This window comes from Limanda limanda, chromosome 10, assembly GCF_963576545.1.
Source record: "Limanda limanda chromosome 10, fLimLim1.1, whole genome shotgun sequence".
In the NCBI taxonomy this organism is placed as follows: Eukaryota; Metazoa; Chordata; class Actinopteri; order Pleuronectiformes; family Pleuronectidae; genus Limanda; species Limanda limanda.
Window position 1 is genome coordinate 15979670 of NC_083645.1, and position 21396 is coordinate 16001065.

Sequence of the window (21396 nt, forward strand, 5' to 3'; positions counted from 1 at the left end):
AAGACAGACATGACACATAGACACTCAGAAAAACAGACAGATTGATAGATAGATGGAGGATAATTGATGTCTCTGACACATTGTCTCGTGTACCTCTCCAAAGTGCTGAAAATAACTAGCATAATTTTATTTAACTTATCCCTGACTTAATTTTATCGAAAATATTTAACTCATTGTACTTTATTTAAGCTGTACGGTAACATATAGAAGCTTTGGTGTCGTTCCCCAGTTATAAAGCACTTTTTTTAAGCGTCTGCAAAATGACATAAGGTAAATGTAACCTCAAACCTCTAGAGGAGAGTCTGGTTCATCCAGGATGCTCTTTTCACTCTGTATCCGCTGCATCGTCCCTGTAGCACTGGGGTCCATTATCAGCACGTTCTGACTACCATCTCCGCTGAACTTACAGTCGCTCTTTCTGGAGTCAGTCGTCCTGCACACCTCGTAATTGTACACGTGTTGGAGAGTCCCTGTCCCCAAAGTGTCTGAGTTACGTGGTGGATAATATGGAATCACAGGGAGGTTGGAGTGATACAGGACGCGAGACTGTCTCCATCTGTAGATTTTCACTGAGATAATAACCACTACACACGTGATGAAGAGGAAGGAAACTACAGCCAGAGCCAGCACTAAGTAAAAAGTCAGGTTGTCGTTGTACTCCTTGTCGTGCGTAAAGTCAGTGAACTCCGACAGCACTTCCGGGAAGCTGTCCGCCACCGCCACGTTAACAACGACTGTAGCTGAACGAGAGGGCTGCCCGTTGTCCTCCACTATAACACTCAGTCTTTGTTTCACTGCGTCTTTATCAGTGACTTGGCGGATCGTCCTTATTTCTCCATTCTGTGAGCCCACTTCAAACAGCGCCCTGTCTGTGGCTTTCTGCAGTTTATAGGAGAGCCAGGCATTCTGTCCAGAGTCCACATCCACAGCCACCACTTTAGTGACCAGATAGCCCACATCTGCTGAACGAGGCACCAGTTCAGCCACCAGAGAGCCACCAGTCTGGACTGGGTACAGAACCTGAGGGGGGTTGTCGTTCTGGTCCTGGATCAATATTTTCACAGTCACGTTACTACTGAGTGGAGGAGAGCCTCCATCCTGAGCTTTGACTTGGAAGTGAAAATCTTTGATCTGCTCGTAGTCAAAAGAGCGCACTGCATGGATGACTCCACTATCAGCACTAACGGACACATACGAGGAGACTGGCACTCCGTTAACAGAGGAGTCCTCCAGTATGTAAGAAACACGGGCATTCTGGTTCCAGTCAGCGTCTCTGGCTTTCACTGTGAATACAGAAAGACCTGGTGTGTTGTTTTCTACAATGTTGGCCTCATATGAGCTCCTCTCAAAGACAGGCGCGTTGTCATTCACGTCAGAGATCTGTAAGGTGAGAGTGACGCTGCTGGAGAGGGAGGGCACGCCCTCATCAGAGCAGGTCACTGTGATATTATACTCAGATGATCTCTCTCTGTCTAATTCACTGTCGGACATTAAACTATAGAAATCATTGGTTGTTGACTTAATAACAAAAGGAATATTATCATTCATAGAACACTGGACTTTTCCATTCTCACCCGAGTCTGAGTCCTGAATATTTATCATTGTCACAACAGTACCGGGTTTGGCATCTTCTGATAACATGTTTGATTTAGATATTATTTGAATATCGGGTTTATTGTCATTTACGTCAGTGACGTCAATCATCACTTTACATGAATCAACTAGTCCTCCATCGTCACTTGCTCGGACATTTATCTGAAAGGTTCGAGCTTTTTCATAGTCAACATTTCCTTTCAGTCGAATTTCACCACTTTCATCATTTACCTCAAATAACCCACGTGCGTGATCTGATATACTTGAAATAGAATACGTGATTCTACCATAACTTCCATAATCAGCATCTGTTGCAGTAACTGTAACAACAACTGTACCGACTGGAGAATTTTCTTTTATCGAAGCTTTATAAATTGGCTGTGTAAAAACAGGGGCGTTATCATTAGCGTCTAAAACAGTGATTAGAATCTGCATTGTCCCCGTCATCTGCGGCTCTCCTCCATCCACCGCCGTCAGAACCAAAGACAAGTGCTCCTGTTTCTCTCTGTCGAGAGGTTTCTCTAGAACCATTTCAACGTTTTTTGTTCCATCTGCTTGATCGTGTAGTTTAATAATAAAATTAGCTCTCGGCTCGAGTCTATATGTTTGCAAACCATTTGAACCAACATCAGGATCCACGGCACGGTCTAGTATGAATTTAGCCCCGCTGACCGCGGTTTCACTTATTTTAAATCTGACGTCGTTCTTTTCGAATGACGGAGGGTTATCATTAACATCTGTGATTTCAATAGTAACGCTGTAAAATTCCATCGGATTCTCTAATATAATCTGAAAATGCAAAGCGCAAGGCGTCGTCTGTCCACAGAGCGCTTCTCTGTCTATCCTATTTTTGATGAGGAGGACTCCTCTTTCGTTATTCAGCTCAACATATTTGTCACTGTCTCGGGTAAATATGCGAGCTTTACCCGATTTGAGTCTTTTAATATCCAACCCGAAATCTTTTGCCATGTTTCCAACGAGTGAGCCTTTGGGCATTTCCTCAGGAATTGAGTAGCTGACCTGCCCCAGCGCCAAGCTGAGAGAGAGGACCGACAAAAACAGCAGTACTTGCCCTCTCATTGTTCTGTCGCACGTTATTCCAGTGTGAACCATCGACGCCGTTTGACGTTTGTTGTCCCACATTTAAACGAAAACACAGCTATTTGAGCATAGTCCGGGCATGAAAAGGAATACGACGTCCTGTATCTCCGGTTAATTCCAGACGGTGCGTTGAGCGTCTGTCTTTCTCTCGCTCTAAAATAAAGGCTTTATGGGAGGTACAAAGAGTCTGCGGTAAATCTGATACAAACTGGCCAACAGCGGCCCTACGAGGTTATTGATACAAATTGCAGCCGAATGTGGCAACAAAAAAATTTGACATATATTAAAAAAATTAAAAATACACTTTACCTGTGAGTGGGCGGGGATGTTTGATACTACACCCAACTAACAAAAAAAGGCACCTAATATAGGTGTCAATGTTTGATTTAAAACAGATTAAGTCAATTAAAGCAGCAAACTCACAAAAAAAAATTGAAAAACATACGTAGTTTTGAATCAGAATTCGTGTCGCTCTCCAGGGTGCTGAAAAAAACACATCGGCGTGCTTCTTCAACTGATTCCACACACTTTTCTTACTTAAAATATAGTATTGGTTGTACTGCTTGACATATAGTATTTGTTAAACTGAAGCTTCAGAGTAGGATCCTGCTATAAATCACTTTAAACAACAATGTAGCACAAATAAGTAGGGGAGAGTAAATTGAAAAGGCGAATTCAACAAAGGAACATAGAGGTAAGAAATTCAAACCTCTATAGGAGAATCTGGTTCGTCCAAGATGCTCTTTTCACTCTGTATCCGCTGCATCGTCCCTGTAGCACTGGGGTCCATTATCAGCACGTTCTGACTACCAGCTCCGCTGAACTTACAGTCACTCTTTCTGGAGTCAGTCGTCCTGCACACCTCGTAATTGTACACGTGTTGGAGAGTCCCTGTCCCCAAAGTGTCTGAGTAACGTGGTGGATAATATGGAATCACAGGGAGGTTGGAGTGATACAGCACGCGAGACTGTCTCCATCTGTAGATTTTCACTGAGATAATAACCACTACACACGTGATGAAGAGGAAGGAAACTACAGCCAGAGCCAACACTAAGTAAAAAGTCAGGTTGTCGTTGTACTCCTTGTCGTGCGTAAAGTCAGTGAACTCCGACAGCACTTCCGGGAAGCTGTCAGCCACCGCCACGTTAACAACGACTGTTGCTGAACGAGAGGGCTGCCCGTTGTCCTCCACTATAACACTCAGTCTTTGTTTCACTGCGTCTTTATCAGTGACTTGGCGGATCGTCCTTATTTCTCCATTCTGTGAGCCCACTTCAAACAGCGCCCTGTCTGTGGTTTTCTGCAGTTTATAGGAGAGCCAGGCATTCTGTCCAGAGTCCACATCCACAGCCACCACTTTAGTGACCAGATAGCCCACATCTGCTGAACGAGGCACCAGTTCAGCCACCAGAGAGCCACCAGTCTGGACTGGGTACAGAACCTGAGGGGGGTTGTCGTTCTGGTCCTGGATCACTATTTTCACAGTCACGTTGCTACTGAGTGGAGGAGAGCCTCCATCCTGAGCTTTGACCCGGAAGTGAAAATCTTTGATCTGCTCGTAGTCAAAAGAGCGCACTGCATGGATGACTCCACTGTCAGCACTAACGGACACATATGAGGAGACTGGCACTCCGTTAACAGAGGAGTCCTCCAGTATGTAAGAAACACGGGCATTCTGGTTCCAGTCAGCATCTCTGGCTTTCACTGTGAATACAGAGAGACCTGGTGTGTTGTTTTCTACAATGTAGGCCTCATAGGTGCTCCTCTCAAAGACAGGTGCGTTGTCATTCACGTCAGAGATCTGTAAGGGGAGAGTGACGCTACTGGAGAGGGAGGGCACGCCCTCATCAGAGCAGATCACTGTTATATTAAACTCAGAGGATCTCTCTCGGTCTAATTCACTGTCCGTCACTAAGCTATAAAACTTATCTGATGTTGACTTTAACATGAAGTTGTTGTTATCATTAATGAAGCAATGAACTTTTCCATTTTCAGCAGAGTCTTCATCTTCTACGTTTATCACCGTAACGACAGTGTTAGGTTCTGCGTCTTCTGATATCACATTTGATTTTGACATAATATGAATATCAGGGCTGTTGTCGTTCATATCTAATACATCGACTATCAGTTTGCAGGAACCAGTTAGTCCACCATCATCACTAGCGTGAATATTAACTTGGAAACTTCTCGACTTTTCAAAGTCCACTTTTCCAATCAAGGTGACCTCGCCTGTAGCCTTATTTATTTCAAACATCCCACGGGCATAATCTAGTATACCTGAAATTGAATATGTTATTTTACCATTCGATCCATGATCAGCGTCGGTTGCTGTTACTTTCACTACCATTGTTCCTACTGCTGCATTTTCATGTATAGAGGCTTTGTAAACAGACTGTGTGAAAACAGGCGCATTGTCATTAGCGTCTAACACCGTGATGTGAATCTGCATTGTCCCTGACATCTGCGGCTCGCCACCATCCACCGCCGTCAGAACTAGAGAAAGGTGTTCGTTTTTCTCTCTGTCCAGCGGTGCATTCAAAACCATTTCAACGTTTTTACTACCGTCACCTTGATTGTTCATTTTAAGAGAAAATATATCTGTTGGTTTCAAGACATACGTTTTTAAACCATTTTCGCCGACATCAGCATCAGTCACCCTGTCTAAATTAAATGTAGTGCCAATATGCGCAGACTCGCTAATATTAAATTGAACCTCGTTTGTAATAAAAGTCGGGGGGTTATCGTTTATATCTTTGATCTCAACTGTTATACTGAAGAATTCAATTGGATTTTCCAATAGAATCTGAAAGTGCAGTGCGCAGGGCGTCGTTTGTCCACAGATCGCCTCTCTGTCTATTCTCTCTTTAATCAGCAGTCTTCCTCTTTCTCTGTTCAGCTCGACGTACGCGGTGCTGTCTCTTGTAAAAACACGAGCCTTTCCGGAATGTAGTCTTTTGACATCTAAACCTAAATCCTGAGCTATGTTGCCGACGAAAGAGCCTTTCGGCATCTCCTCTGGAATGGAGTAGCTGACCTGTCCGAGCACTGCGCTGAAGAAGAGGACCGAGAGAAACAACGGTACTTGCCGCTTCATTGTTACGTACGTCGTCGTCTTTGCAAGAAATCCTTATGTAAACCAGTCAGTCCTCCTTTACAAGTATTTCCCCCAAATCTGCTGTCAAAAACAAGGTCTTAATAATCCACTCAGCGAAGAAAGAAACAGTCGTTCGATACGTCCATGTTATCTGTTGGAACCTCGCGTGTGTTTCTTTGTATGTCCCCGTTCTTTGCTTGAAGCTCAGCTATACGGAGATGATGGGAGGTAACACTATTTATCTGCTGTAAGACTGGTACACACTGGTGAACAGCGTCCCTCTGAGTTCGAAGTCAAAATTACAATAGGGGTGTGCAAACGAGTCATATGATTGGTGATGGTTAGAAAAATTATTTGGTAAAATAAAATAAAATTAGATTGCAGAGAAGACAGGAGGTGCTGATATTAAACATACTTTTTTTGTTGGTCAAAAAAGAAAGAGTGTAGGCGAGAGGAATACTATTTCAAAACAAAATAATTTTGAAAATAATTTCCCTTTTTAAAATATCTTCTATATCCGTCAAGATATCTACTGTTAATTAACGTCTAAGGAGTACAGAAGTTCAGATCACTAACAGTGTATCTGTCCATGGTGCTGATTGCAGGTTTATTACTATTGACGACTATTAATACCTTCATATATCACAGCAAAAATATATATGCAAATAATTTTGAGCTCAAATTGACCGCAAGAAACCAACCTCTAGAGGAGAGTCTGGTTCATCCAGGATGCTCTTTTCACTCTGTATCCGCTGCATCGTCCCTGTAGCACTGGGGTCCATTATCAGCACGTTCTGACTACCAGCTCCGCTGAACTTACAGTCACTCTTTCTGGAGTCAGTCGTCCTGCACACCTCGTAATTGTACACGTGTTGGAGAGTCCCTGTCCCCAAAGTGTCTGAGTAACGTGGTGGATAATATGGAATCACAGGGAGGTTGGAGTGATACAGGACGCGAGATTGTCTCCATCTGTAGATTTTCACTGAGATAATAACCACTACACACGTGATGAAGAGGAAGGAAACTACAGCCAGAGCCAACACCAAGTAAAAAGTCAGGTTGTCGTTGTACTCCTTGTCGTGCGTAAAGTCAGTGAACTCCGACAGCACTTCCGGGAAGCTGTCCGCCACCGCCACGTTAACAACGACTGTAGCTGAACGAGAGGGCTGCCCGTTGTCCTCCACTATAACACTCAGTTTTTGTTTCACTGCGTCTTTATCAGTGACCTGGCGGATAGTTCTTATTTCTCCATTCTGTGAGCCCACTTCAAACAGCGCCCTGTCTGTGGCTTTCTGCAGTTTATAGGAGAGCCAGGCATTCTGTCCAGAGTCCACATCCACAGCCACCACTTTAGAGACCAGATAGCCCACATCTGCTGAACGAGGCACCAGTTCAGCCACCAGAGAGCCACCAGTCTGGACTGGGTACAGAACCTGAGGGGGGTTGTCGTTCTGGTCCTGGATCAGTATTTTCACAGTCACGTTACTACTGAGTGGAGGAGAGCCTCCATCCTGAGCTTTGACTCGGAAGTGAAAATCTTTGATCTGCTCGTAGTCAAAAGAGCGCACTGCATGGATGACTCCACTATCAGCACTAACGGACACATATGAGGAGACTGGCACTCCGTTAACAGAGGAGTCCTCCAGTATGTAAGAAACACGGGCATTCTGGTTCCAGTCAGCGTCTCTGGCTTTCACTGTGAATACAGAGAGACCTGGTGTGTTGTTTTCTACAATGTAGGCCTCATATGAGCTCCTCTCAAAGACAGGTGCGTTGTCATTCACGTCAGAGATCTGTAAGGTGAGAGTGACGCTGCTGGAGAGGGAGGGCACGCCCTCATCAGAGCAGATCACTGTGACATTAAAGTCAGAGGATCTCTCTCGGTCTAATTCACCGTCTGTCACTAAGCTATAGAAATTATTCGAAGTTGATTTCAATAAAAACGGTATATTATCAGTTATAAAACACTGAACTTTACCATTTTCACCCGAGTCAGGGTCCTGGATATTTATCATTGTGACAACTGTGTTGGGTTCTGCACTCTCTGATATAACAGTAGATTTAGACATGATTTTGATCGTTGGTTCATTGTCATTGATATCCACTACATCGACAATCACTTTACAAGAATCCGTCAGCCCTCCATTATCTCTTGCACGTACACTGATCTGAAAATGTCTTTTCTTTTCATAATCCAAACGTCCGATCAATCTGACCTCACCGCTGTCCTCATTTACTTCAAACATATGTCTGACGTCATCCAATGTGTTTGTGATTGAATACATTATTTTACCATTCAAACCATGATCAGCATCCGAAGCACTAACGGTGGTCACGATCGTGCCTTTTGCAGCATTTTCAGCCACCGTTCCTTTGTAAATCTTCCGTGTAAAAACGGGAGCATTGTCGTTTGCATCTAACACAGTGATTGAAATTTGCATTGTTCCCGACATCTGTGGCTCTCCTCCATCTACAGCCGTCAACACCAAAGATATCAGATCGTTTTTCTCTCTGTCCAGAGGTTTTTGTACGATCATTTCAACATTTTTCGTACCATCCGCTTGACTGTGCAGCTTCAGTAAAAAATTATCAGTTGGCTTAAGCACGTAACTTTGAAGACTATTCGAGCCAACATCCAAATCCACTGCTCGCTCCAAGTCAAATTTTGCCCCAACAACTGTAGACTCGCTTATTACGAATTTAATTTCGTTTTTTTCAAAGTTCGGTGCATTATCGTTAATATCTGTTATTTCCACTGTGACGCTGTAGAATTCCATAGGGTTCTCTAACACGATCTGGAAATGCACAGCACACGGCGTCGTATCGCCGCACAACGCCTCTCTGTCTATTCTCTCTTTGATAAGGAGGACTCCTCTGTCATTGTTCAGCTCGATGTATTCTCTGCTATCGCCAGAATAAACATGAGCGTTACCCATCTTCAGTCGTTTAACATCCAACCCTAAATCCTGGGCTATATTTCCGACGAAAGAGCCCATCGACATTTCCTCCGGAATAGAGTAACTGACTTGTGCGATGGCTGTCCTTAGACAGAGCATCGTAACAAAATAGAGTACTTGCCGTCTCATTGTTTGAAATGTCATTAAAGCAATAAGAAACAGCCACTTCGTGTAATCCTTTGGAAAGATTGTAAAGTCACTCGAAGCAAAATGTGAAACAAAAACAGTCCTCAGGATGGGCGAAAAGTAAAAATAATCCTGTTGCGAGATAAATCGGCCACACTGGAGGAGACAATGCCGTCTGCGCCTGCCCTTCCTCTCGAATATATCGACACGAAGAGGCGGTGCTGCTGTAAGTATACTATAACTGCAACACACAAGCCGACAGCGGCCCACTGAGTTCAGAAAGCAAAACTACACGGAAAGAGGAGGGATAGGAGAGGAGAAAAAGTGATAAAAGACGACAGATAAAAGCTTGGATTGAATTGTTACATTATCAGGGTTAAAAGTATATATATTCAAATCTTATTACCATTTTAAGTTAGAAAAAAAAACATTGGTAATTTAATGTCATATTTAATAACACAAATTATACTGTGCAAATGCTGCTCTCCAAGGTGCTGAAAATGAGAAGACCAGAAAATGTATATACATATTGTAGCATTTTCATTCGAGATTTTCGTGATGACAAGTAAGGAAAAGTGATGTGACACCTTTCTAACCTCAAGAGGAGAGTCTGGTTCATCCAGGATGCTCTTTTCACTCTGTATCCGCTGCATCGTCCCTGTAGCACTGGGGTCCATTATCAGCACGTTCTGACTACCAGCTCCGCTGAACTTACAGTCACTCTTTCTGGAGTCAGTCGTCCTGCACACCTCGTAATTGTACACGTGTTGGAGAGTCCCTGTCCCCAAAGTGTCTGAGTAACGTGGTGGATAATATGGAATCACAGGCAGATTGGAGTGATACAGCACGCGAGACTGTCTCCATCTGTAGATTTTCACTGAGATAATAACCACTACACACGTGATGAAGAGGAAGGAAACTACAGCCAGAGCTAACACTAAGTAAAAAGTCAGGTTGTCGTTGTACTCCTTGTCGTGCGTAAAGTCAGTGAACTCCGACAGCACTTCCGGGAAGCTGTCCGCCACCGCCACGTTAACAACGACTGTAGCTGAACGAGAGGGCTGCCCGTTGTCCTCCACTATAACACTCAGTCTTTGTTTCACTGCGTCTTTATCAGTGACTTGGCGGATCGTCCTTATTTCTCCATTCTGTGAGCCCACTTCAAACAGCGCCCTGTCTGTGGCTTTCTGCAGTTTATAGGAGAGCCAGGCATTCTGTCCAGAGTCCACATCCACAGCCACCACTTTAGTGACCAGATAGCCCACATCTGCTGAACGAGGCACCAGTTCAGCCACCAGAGAGCCACCAGTCTGGACTGGGTACAGAACCTGAGGGGGGTTGTCGTTCTGGTCCTGGATCAGTATTTTCACAGTCACGTTGCTACTGAGTGGAGGAGAGCCTCCATCCTGAGCTTTGACTCGGAAGTGAAAATCTTTGATTTGCTCATAGTCAAAAGAGCGCACTGCATGGATGACTCCACTATCAGCACTAACGGACACAAATGAGGAGACTGGCACTCCGTTAACAGAGGAGTCCTCCAGTATGTAAGAAACACGGGCATTCTGATTCCAGTCAGCGTCTCTGGCTTTCACTGTGAATACAGAGAGACCTGGTGTGTTGTTTTCTACAATGTTGGCCTCATATGAGCTCCTCTCAAAGACAGGGGCGTTGTCATTCACGTCAGAGATTTGCAGGGTGAGAGTGACGCTGCTGGAGAGGGAGGGCACGCCCTCATCAGAGCAGCTCACTGTTATATTATGCTCAGATGCTGTCTCTCTGTCTAAATCGCTGTCTGTCACAATACTGTATAGATTACTAGATGTAGCTGTAAGAGCAAATGGTATATTTTTGTTAATCACACACCGCACTTTCCCGTTTTCTTCAGAATCAGGATCATTTACGCTCATTACAGCTACCACGGTGTGTGAACGTGAATCTTCTCCAACTGAATTTGATGATGAGATCATATTTATAACAGGACTATTGTCATTAATATCACCCACGTCAATGATCACTTTACTTGAATCAGACAGACCCCCTCGGTCAACTGCCTCGATATCTATTTCATAATTTCTCGACTTTTCAAAATCAATCGGCCCATTCAAAATGAGCTGGCCGTCTTCTGTAATGTGGAATAAATCTAAAGATCCTATCACACCATTACCGATTACGTAGCTAACCTCCCCATTCGAGCCTTTATCCGCATCGGAGGCACTCACTTTGGTGATGATGGTTCCTTTGAGAGCATTTTCTTTTACACTGGCTTTGTATATTGTTTGTGTAAACACAGGAGCGTTGTCATTAGCGTCTAACACAGTTATATGAATCTGCATCGTGCCAGATTTCTGCGGCTCTCCTCCATCTACAGCCGTCAACAATAAGGAGGCGAACTCCTTTTTCTCTCTATCCAGAGGCTTCTGTAAAATCATTTCAACCTTCGTAACACCGTGAGACTGACCGTGTAATTTAATTATAAAATTATCATTGGGCTTCAGTGTGTAGCTCTGAAGACTATTCCGTCCTATATCGAGGTCTACTGCTTTTTCTAACACGAATTTAGAGCCGATGACCGCCGACTCGCTGATTTCAATGTTTTTGTCCTCCTTTTGGAAAACTGGAGCATTGTCGTTGATGTCTGTGATTTCGACAGTAACCGGGAATATTTCTATTGGGCTTTCTAAGGCAATCTGAAAATGTAAAGCACAAGGCGTTGTCTGGCCACACAGAGCTTCGCGGTCGATTCTCTCTTTGATAACGAGGAGTCCTTTTTCCTTGCTAAGCTGAATGTACTCGGTACTGTCCCCTGTGTGAATACGAGCTCTACGTGCTTGCAGTCGTTTAACATCCACACCTAAATCCTGAGCGATGTTACCGACCAAAGAGCCTTTGGCCATTTCCTCGGGGATAGAGTAGCTGACCTGGCCGAGCACTGAGCTGAGACACAGGACCGAGAAATACAACAGTACTTGCCGTCTCATTGTTGTTTCAGAAAACTCCTCGAATTAAAAAAAACGTGTTGTCCTTCCTTTAGATATCACCGTTACTGATGCAAATCACACCAACAGAAAGGTCAGTTTAATCCAAAACTGACGGTTAAAATATTCCAGATTGATATATTCCGCGCATTGTGTTTCATTCTCCGTCGACTGTGCGTTTATGTGTCGGAGTCCGTCTCCCGTGTGAGAGAGCGGAGGTTGTCCTCGTATAAATATGGTTATAAACGCTGAGAGGCTGGTCAACAGCGGCCCACTCAGTTCACAGCTCGAAACTACACGAGGTTAAGGAAAAAACATAATCTAACCTCTGCTGTTACTTATGTACTCGGTGAACAAACCACCACCCATCAAAAACTTCTGGGAAATTTACTGTAAATTAAACTGGTGATAAACATCATATTTTGCCAACTAAGTATTTGTTTTCTAAAGTGTGAAGAAAAGAGAAAGATATGAAGACAATAAATAACATGATCAGAGAGAGAGAGACAGAGAGAGAGAGACATTGACAAATATATAGATAGATCGAGAGGGGAATAAAGGAGGCTTTTCTTTCGCTGTCCAAGGTACTGAGTTGTAAATTACGTAATTGAACTAAAATAAACAAAAAAACATGATTTTCTAGCAATAATTATGTAGGTCTAACCTCAAGAGGAGAGTCTGGTTCATCCAGGATGCTCTTTTCATTCTGTATCCGCTGCATCGTCCCTGTAGCACTGGGGTCCATTATCAGCACGTTCTGACTACCAGCTCCGCTGAACTTACAGTCACTCTTTCTGGAGTCAGTCGTCCTGCACACCTCGTAATTGTACACGTGTTGGAGAGTCCCTGTCCCCAAGGTGTCTGAGTAACGTGGTGGATAATATGGAATCACAGGGAGGTTGGAGTGATACATTACGCGAGACTGTCTCCATCTGTAGATTTTCACTGAGATAATAACCACTACACACGTGATGAAGAGGAAGGAAACTACAGCCAGAGCCAGAACCAAGTAAAAAGTCAGGCTGTCGTTGTACTCCTTGTCGTGCGTAACGTCAGTGAACTCGGACAGCACTTCCGGGAAGCTGTCCGCCACCGCCACGTTAACAACGACTGTAGCGGAACGAGAGGGCTGCCCGTTGTCCTCCACTATAACACTCAGTCTTTGTTTCACTGCGTCTTTATCAGTGACTTGGCGGATCGTCCTTATTTCTCCATTCTGTGAGCCCACTTCAAACAGCGCCCTGTCTGTGGCTTTCTGCAGTTTATAGGAGAGCCAGGCGTTCTGTCCAGAGTCCACATCAACAGCCACCACTTTAGTGACCAGATAGCCCACATCTGCTGATCGAGGCACCAGCTCAGCCACCAGAGAGCCACCAGTCTGGACCGGGTACAGAACCTGAGGGGGGTTGTCGTTCTGGTCCTGGATCAGTATTTTCACAGTAACGTTACTACTGAGTGGAGGAGAGCCTCCATCCTGAGCTTTGACTCGGAAGTGAAAATCTTTGATCTGCTCGTAGTCAAAAGAGCGCACTGCATGGATGACTCCACTATCAGCACTAACGGACACATACGAGGAGACTGGCACTCCGTTAACAGAGGAGTCCTCCAGTATGTAAGAAACACGAGCATTCTGGTTCCAGTCCGCGTCTCTGGCTTTCACTGTGAATACAGAGAGACCTGGAGTGTTGTTTTCAACAATGTTGGCCTTATATGAGCTCCTCTCAAAGACAGGTGCGTTGTCATTCACGTCAGAGATCTTTAAAGTGAGAGTGACGCTGCTGGAGAGGGAGGGCACGCCCTCATCAGAACAGGTCACTGTGATATTATACTCAGAGGATCTCTCTCTGTCTAATTCACTGTCTGTCACTAAGCTATAGAAATTATTTTCAGTCGACCTCAAAACGAACGGAATATCTTCATTTACTGCACATTTAACTTTTCCATTCTCACCATCGTCTATATCTTGGATGTTAATTATTGTTACGACAGTGCCACTTTTAATATCTTCGGATATCACATTTGTTTTAGACATTACATCTATCAGTGGGTTATTGTCATTCACGTCTAATATGTCTACCATTACTTTACATGTGTCGGTTAGTCCTCCCTCGTCACTTGCACGTAAATTGATTTGGTAATTACGTGATTTTTCGTAGTCTATATTTCCAATCAATCTAACCTCACCAGTGTGTTCATTTACTTCAAACAAATTTCGGACACTATCTAACGTGCTTCGGATCGAATACGTTATTCTTCCATTTGATCCGTGATCTGCATCTGATGCACTGACTGTTGTCACAACTGTGCCTTTTGGTGAATTTTCTTCAACGGTAGCTTTGTATATGGGCTTTGTGAAAACTGGTGCGTTGTCGTTGGCATCTAACACCGTGATAATAATCTGCATTGTTCCAGACCTGCGAGGCTCTCCTCCATCCACGGCCGTCAATACTAACGACAGATGCTCGTTTTTCTCTCTGTCAAGAGGTTGTTTCAAAATCATCTCCACATTCCTGGAGCCGTCTGCTTGAGTGTGTAGTTTTAGAGCGAAATGGTCAGTCGGTTCCAAGCGATAGGTTTGGATACCATTTATTCCCACATCTAAATCCACCGCCCCTTCCAAATCAAACTTTGATCCGATCACTGCAGACTCGCTTATTTTAAATTTAATATCACCTTTCTCAAAGGCAGGAGAATGGTCGTTTATATCTACGATTTCAACTATTATTCTGTAAAATTCAATGGGTTTGTCTAATATAATCTGGAAATGCAGAGCGCAAGGCATCGTCTGTCCGCATAGCGTTTCTCTGTCTATTCGTTCTTTGATTAGGAGGACTCCCCTGGCTTTATTCAGCTCGATGTATTCTCTGCTATCACCGAAGTACACACGAGCATTACGTGATTTCAGTCTCTCGACATCTAAACCCAAATCCTCTGCGACATTCCCGACAACAGAGCCCACAGACAGTTCCTCGTTAACGGAGTAGGTGACCTGGCCGAGCACAGGACCGACAAAAAGGAGCGAGATGAAAAACAGTACTTGCCGTTTCATTGTTCTCCACGATATTACATTAAAGGCAGAAATACACGTGTAACTCTCCAAGAAAATAAGCCAACGATTTAGTCCAACAACAAGCACAAAGTCAGGGTATATTCCACAAAAAAAGACAGATAATAGTCCAAGCGAGATGAGTGTTTTAGTCTCGATTATAACACCGTCGTGTGCTATATCTAGTCCCCCCCTCTCCTCGTTTGCGTATGAAGATGGGGAGGCACTGTTCATAAAATGCTCCACCGGAGCAACATGCTGGACTACAGCGTCCCTACGAGTTCAACATGCATAACTACAGGAACACTGATAAAAAAGAAAATCTCGTCTGCAGCACAGTGATGAAGATTGAACCACAATGATGTTATAAATTCTGGGAAAGGTGAATTGGTAAAAATATTAAATGGCACTTATTAATTTGATAGAACAAAGTTGCTGCAGTTTATCACAAATGCAATTACTAGGATGTATAAGATATATGTGTAGAAATAGTAATCAAGAATGTTTTTTTTCTAGAAACTGTCTCTGGTGCTGAAAGTGACAAAGGAAATGTACTTATGTACATGTACTGTATGCATAGAGTGGAAACTATAAACATACATATGACAAATAATGAGAACAACTGTAATTTCAGGGTCTAACCTCTAGAGGAGAGTCTGGTTCGTCCAGGATGCTCTTTTCACTCTGTATCCGCTGCATCGTCCCTGTAGAACTCGGGTCCATTATCAGCACGTTCTGACTACCAGCTCCGCTGAACTTACAGTCACTCTTTCTGGAGTCAGTCGTCCTGCACACCTCGTAATTGTACACGTGTTGGAGAGTCCCTGTCCCCAAAGTGTCTGAGTAACGTGGTGGATAATATGGAATCACAGGGAGGTTGGAGTGATACAGGACGCGAGACTGTCTCCACCTGTAGATTTTCACTGAGATGATAACCACTACACACGTGATGAAGAGGAAGGAAACTACAGCCAGAGCCAGCACTAAGTAAAAAGTCAGGTTGTCGTTGTACTCCTTGTCGTGAGTAAAGTCAGTGAACTCCGACAGCACTTCCGGGAAGCTGTCCGCCACCGCCACATTAACAACGACTGTAGCGGAACGAGAGGGCTGCCCGTTGTCCTCCACTATAACACTCAGTCTTTGTTTCACTGTGTCTTTTTCAGTGACCTGACGGATAGTTCTTATTTCTCCATTCTGTGAGCCCACTTCAAACAGCTCCCTGTCTGTGGCTTTCTGCAGTTTATAGGAGAGCCAGGCATTCTGTCCAGAGTCCACATCCACAGCCACCACTTTAGTGACCAGATAGCCCACATCTGCTGAACGAGGCACCAGTTCAGCCACCAGAGAGCCACCAGTCTGGACTGGGTACAGAACCTGAGGGGGGTTGTCGTTCTGGTCCTGGATCAGTATTTTCACAGTCACGTTACTACTGAGTGGAGGAGAGCCTCCATCCTGAGCTTTGACTTGGAAGTGAAAATCTTTGATCTGCTCGTAGTCAAAAGAGCGCACTGCATGGATGACTCCACTATCAGCACTAACGGACACATACGAGGAGACTGGCACTCCGTTAACAGAGGAGTCCTCCAGTATGTAAGAAACACGGGCATTCTGGTTCCAGTCCGCGTCTCTGGCTTTCACTGTGAATACAGAGAGACCTGGTGTATTGTTTTCTACAATGTAGGCCTCATATGAGCTCCTCTCAAAGACAGGCACGTTGTCATTCACGTCAGAGATCTGTAAGGTGAGAGTGACGCTGCTGGAGAGGGAGGGCACGCCCTCATCAGAGCACGTCACTGTGATATTATACTCAGATGATCTCTCTCTGTCTAATTCACTGTCTGTTAGTAGGCTATAGAAATTATTAGATGTAAATCTAATTTCAAATGGCATGTTTTCATTTATTACACATTGGACTTTGCCATTAGTGTCAGAATCAGGGTCATTAACACTCATTAGAGCTATTACAGTTTTTGGGGCCGAGTCCTCTCGTACTGAGCCTGATGTTGATATCATATTTACAATAGGGCTATTGTCGTTCACGTCAATTACATCAATAATTATCTTACTTGAATCTGAGAGTCCGCCCTGATCGACCGCTTCTATGTCGATGTGGTAATGTTTTTCTTTTTCATAATCTATTGCACCATCTAGTATCACCTCACCTTGACTATTGATGTGAAATAATTTTGAAACGGTATCCATGCTATTCCCGATGACGTATGTCACCTCTCCGTTTGAGCCTTTGTCTGCATCTGAGGCACTGACCTTAGTAACGAGTGTTCCTATTGCGGAGTTTTCTGTAATACTTGCTTTGTAAATCTGTTTACTGAACACAGGGGCATTGTCGTTTGCATCTAACACAGTCACGTGAATCTGCATCGTTCCTGTCCTCTGTGGTTCTCCTCCGTCCTCCGCAGTCAACACTAACGATATGTGTTCTTGTTTCTCTCGGTCCAAAGGCTTCTGTAAAACCATTTCTACCTTTTTGCTTCCATCGGACTGAGAATGCAGTTTAAGTGCAAAATTCTCACTCGGCTTTAGAGTGTATCTCTGAAGACCATTTACTCCTATATCGGGGTCAATCGCTTTCTCTAGCAAGAACTTAGAGCCGATGACGGCAGACTCGCTTATTTCAAATCTCCTCTCCTCCTTTTGAAAAAGAGGAGCGTTGTCATTAATATCACTGATTTCTACAGTAACCGGGAATAATTCTAACGGGTTCTCCAACGTAATTTGAAAATGCAGAGCGCAAGGCGTTGTCTGTCTGCAGAGCGCTTCACGGTCTATTTTTTCTTTAACGAGGAGGACTCCCCTGTCTCTATTCAGCTCGATGTACTGAGCGCTGTCTCCCGTGTAAATACGAGCTTTACCGGACCGCAGCCGTTTGACGTCTAAACCTAGATCTTGTGCAATGTTACCGACCAAAGAGGCTTTTGCCATTTCCTCCGGAATTGAGTAGCTGACCTGTCCGCGCACAGGACACAGGCAAAAGATGGAGATTAGCAACAGTACTTGCCGTTTCATTGTTCTTGTCGATACCTCTGTAGCACAACAAATAGAGCGTGTTATTCCGTTTTAGCAGTAAGATTCCACCCATGTGAACAAAAACTGATGCGAATTTGGTTTTAGTCCATACAGCAGGAACATATAATCCAGGTGGTCGATGCGTGTGGATCGTAGGGTCTGATCCCCGAGAAGGGAATTGTACATCTGAGCATGAGCCTCAGTATTGTGCCAGAATGATGGCGGGGAGGAAATCTTCCAAAAGCAATGCTCCACCTCTACACGCTGGGCAACAGCGGCCCAGTGAGTTGAAATTGTGAAAGTACATAAGAAAAGCAGCGGTAAGATAAAAAAAAACACTGAAAGCCCACATATGTGAAAACTACCACAATTATTATTATTATTATTTTCAAAAATAAAGTAAGACTCTCAAAATACTTGATTACTATGATATACATATGAAGGATTAGTAATGTGTTATAAAACTGTTATAAATACCGGAGAGGCTACTACAGATAAACACATGCAGGAGGAGAGTAAAAAAGGAGGTGTAGTATTGTGGTCGCTGTCCAGGGTACTGAAATGTAGCCAACATGATGCCTTGTAACAAACTAAACAGTTTTAAATGGTTTGAAAGCAATTAACTTAACCCCTAATTACCAACATACAGAGGAGGGTCTGGTACCTCTGTCCATGGTACTGACAAAATGTGTTTCCCAGTATGGTACATTACAGACTAAGAGAATGGAAAACCCTTACAGTGACAATTGAGCCCTTTTTAACTAACCTCTAGAGGAGAGTCTGGTTCGTCCAGGATGCTCTTTTCACTCTGTATCCGCTGCATCGTCCCTGTAGCACTGGGGTCCATTATCAGCACGTTCTGACTACCAGCTCCGGCGAACTTACAGTCACTCTTTCTGGAGTCAGTCGTCCTGCACACCTCGTAATTGTACACGTGTTGGAGAGTCCCGGTCCCCAAAGTGTCTGAGTAACGTGGTGGATAATATGGAATCACAGGGAGGTTGGAGTGATACAGGACACGAGACTGTCTCCATCTGTAGATTTTCACTGAGATAATAACCACTACACACGTGATGAAGAGGAAGGAAACTACAGCCAGAGCCAACACTAAGTAAAAAGTCAGGTTGTCGTTGTACTCCTTGTCGTGCGTAAAGTCAGTGAACTCCGACAGCACTTCCGGGAAGCTGTCCGCCACCGCCACGTTAACAACGACTGTAGCTGAACGAGAGGGCTGCCCGTTGTCCTCCACTATAACACTCAGTCTTTGTTTCACTGCGTCTTTATCAGTGACTTGGCGGATTGTTCTTATTTCTCCATTCTGTGAGCCCACTTCAAACAGCGCCCTGTCTGTGGCTTTCTGCAGTTTATAGGAGAGCCAGGCATTCTGTCCAGAGTCCACATCCACAGCCACCACTTTAGTGACCAGATAGCCCACATCTGCTGAACGAGGCACCAGTTCAGCCACCACTGAGCCACCAGTCTGGACTGGATACAGAACCTGAGGGGGATTGTCGTTCTGGTCCTGGATCAGTATTTTCACAGTCACGTTACTACTGAGTGGAGGAGAGCCTCCATCCTGAGCTTTGACTTGGAAGTGAAAATCTTTGATCTGCTCGTAGTCAAAAGAGCGCACTGCATGGATGACTCCACTATCAGCACTAACGGACACATATGAGGAGACTGGCACTCCGTTAACAGAGGAGTCCTCCAGTATGTAAGAAACACGGGCATTCTGGTTCCAGTCAGCGTCTCTGGCTTTCACTGTGAATACAGAGAGACCTGGTATGTTGTTTTCTACAATATAGGCCTCATATGAGCTCCTCTCAAAGACAGGCGCGTTGTCATTCACGTCAGAGATCTGTAAGGTGAGCGTGACGCTGCTGGAGAGGGAGGGCACGCCCTCATCAGAGCAGGTCACTGTGATATTATATTGGGACGCGGCCTCTCTATCCAAAGCTACCTCCGAGACTAAACTATAAAATCCACTCATTGAGTTATGTATTTTAAAAGGAATGTCATCATTAATATTACACTTCACCTCTCCGTTCCTCTCAGAATCAGGGTCATTCACGCTCAGCATAGCGATGACAGTATTGTCAGGAGAATCCTCTAAAATGGTGTCTGATTTAGACAGTATTTTTAACTGAGGGCTGTTGTCATTGATATCAATAACATCAATTATGATCTTACTGGAATCAGAGAGTCCACCGTTATCTATAGCCTCTATATCAATTTGGAAGAGCTTGGTCTTTTCATAATCAATTTCACCGATCAAAATGACCTCTCCGGTTTTTCTATTAATCTGAAACAAATCAGATATACGACGCCTGCTATTTGAAATGGCGTATGAAATTACTGCATTTGAGCCCCCGTCTTTGTCAGATGCACTGACAGTAATGACACTGGTGCCTCGCGGTGAATTCTCGGTTATAGTGGCCTTGTATACAGACTTAGTAAAGACTGGTGCGTTGTCGTTTATATCTAACACGTTCACAATTATCTGAATTGTTCCAGACATACGCGGCTTTCCACCATCTAGAGCCGTTAATAGCAGTGATATCTGCTCCTGCTCCTCTCGGTCGAGTGGCTTCTGTAGCACCATCTCTACCTTTTTACTCCCGTCTGCTTGATTCTCTAGTTTCAATGCGAAATTGTTGGTTGGATTAAGCGAATAGCTTTGGAGACCTTTTTCACCTATATCAGCGTCGACGGCTTTCTCCAGCACGAATTTAGACCCGATAACGGCCGACTCGCTGATTTCAAATCGTTTCTCGCTCGATGCAAAGCTGGGAGCGTTGTCGTTTATGTCTGTGATTTCAATCGTTATGCGGAACAATTCCATCGGGTTTTCCAGAATCATCTGCAGATGTACGGCACAAGGCGTCGTCTCTCCGCACAGCGTCTCTCTGTCTATTCTCTCTTTGATGACGAGGACTCCCCTCTCTCTGTTTAGCTCGATGTATTCTGCACTGTCTCCCGAATGAATACGAGCTCTGCCTGATTTGAGCCGTTTCATATCCACACCTAAATCCTGAGCGACATTACAAACTAATGAACCTTTCTCCATTTCCTCGGGAATGGAGTAGCTGACCTGCCCGAACACCGAGGATAGAGACAGAGCCAAGATGAACAACAGTACTTGCCGTAACATTATTTTGTCGGAGTGTTCCTGTGTCCTTTTAACAAAACTGTAATCCATAAGAATATCCTTAAAATGTCCGATAGTATTTCCAAGAGATTATGAACACAAGTAGCCGCTTTCCATGTCCGTGAGCAGTTTTCTGCCTTAATGAAGGCAGGGGATTGGTGCCTGTTTCATTGTCTAGCATGTCACAGTCGAAGGGGGAGGTACAGTTACTAGCCCTATCTAAGACTGCCACACTCTGGCCAATAGCGGCCCTTTCTGTTCAATTCACCAAACAGCAAATGTTGGGCTAAGGGGGATGACAATGTGGCGAATTATGCAAAAGACAAAATATA

The 21396-nt window shown here is 44.3% G+C and overlaps 7 protein-coding genes across 12 annotated transcripts in view; all 7 read right to left on the minus strand.

Annotated features, from left to right (window-relative positions):
* Positions 1–21396, minus strand: part of LOC133012097 (protocadherin gamma-A11-like) — a 250455-nt gene that overhangs the window by 61556 nt on the left and 167503 nt on the right. Inside the window, exon 1 of one of the 6 annotated variants that reach the window (XM_061080074.1) lies at positions 9468–11855. The exons of the other annotated variants lie outside the window; for them this stretch is intronic. Within the exon in view, the coding sequence (XP_060936057.1) occupies positions 9468–11849 (2382 nt within the window). The 5' untranslated portion in view covers positions 11850–11855. Of the gene's footprint in view, positions 1–9467; positions 11856–21396 lie in introns of those variants that run through there. 6 annotated transcript variants of the gene reach the window in all.
* Positions 283–2676, minus strand: LOC133012114 (protocadherin gamma-A2-like). Its single transcript, XM_061080090.1, has one exon. The coding sequence runs from the start codon at positions 2671–2673 to the stop codon at positions 283–285; it is 2391 nt and encodes a 796-aa protein (XP_060936073.1). The 5' UTR covers positions 2674–2676.
* On the minus strand, positions 3398–5788 carry LOC133012103 (putative protocadherin beta-18). The gene has a single exon (XM_061080079.1). The coding sequence runs from the start codon at positions 5786–5788 to the stop codon at positions 3398–3400; it is 2391 nt and encodes a 796-aa protein (XP_060936062.1).
* LOC133012011 (protocadherin beta-16-like) lies at positions 6466–8889 on the minus strand. Its single transcript, XM_061079970.1, has one exon. The coding sequence runs from the start codon at positions 8887–8889 to the stop codon at positions 6466–6468; it is 2424 nt and encodes an 807-aa protein (XP_060935953.1).
* LOC133012168 (putative protocadherin beta-18) lies at positions 12496–14895 on the minus strand. The gene is made up of 2 exons (XM_061080150.1): positions 14572–14895; positions 12496–13290 (listed from the first exon to the last, which is right to left on the minus strand). The coding sequence occupies exons 1-2, from the start codon at positions 14893–14895 to the stop codon at positions 12496–12498; spliced, it is 1119 nt and encodes a 372-aa protein (XP_060936133.1).
* Positions 15523–17928, minus strand: LOC133012109 (protocadherin gamma-A11-like). The gene has a single exon (XM_061080085.1). It carries the CDS (start codon positions 17914–17916, stop codon positions 15523–15525), a length of 2394 nt encoding a protein of 797 aa, XP_060936068.1. The 5' UTR covers positions 17917–17928.
* LOC133012110 (protocadherin beta-16-like) lies at positions 18674–21073 on the minus strand. Its single transcript, XM_061080086.1, has one exon. It carries the CDS (start codon positions 21065–21067, stop codon positions 18674–18676), a length of 2394 nt encoding a protein of 797 aa, XP_060936069.1. The 5' UTR covers positions 21068–21073.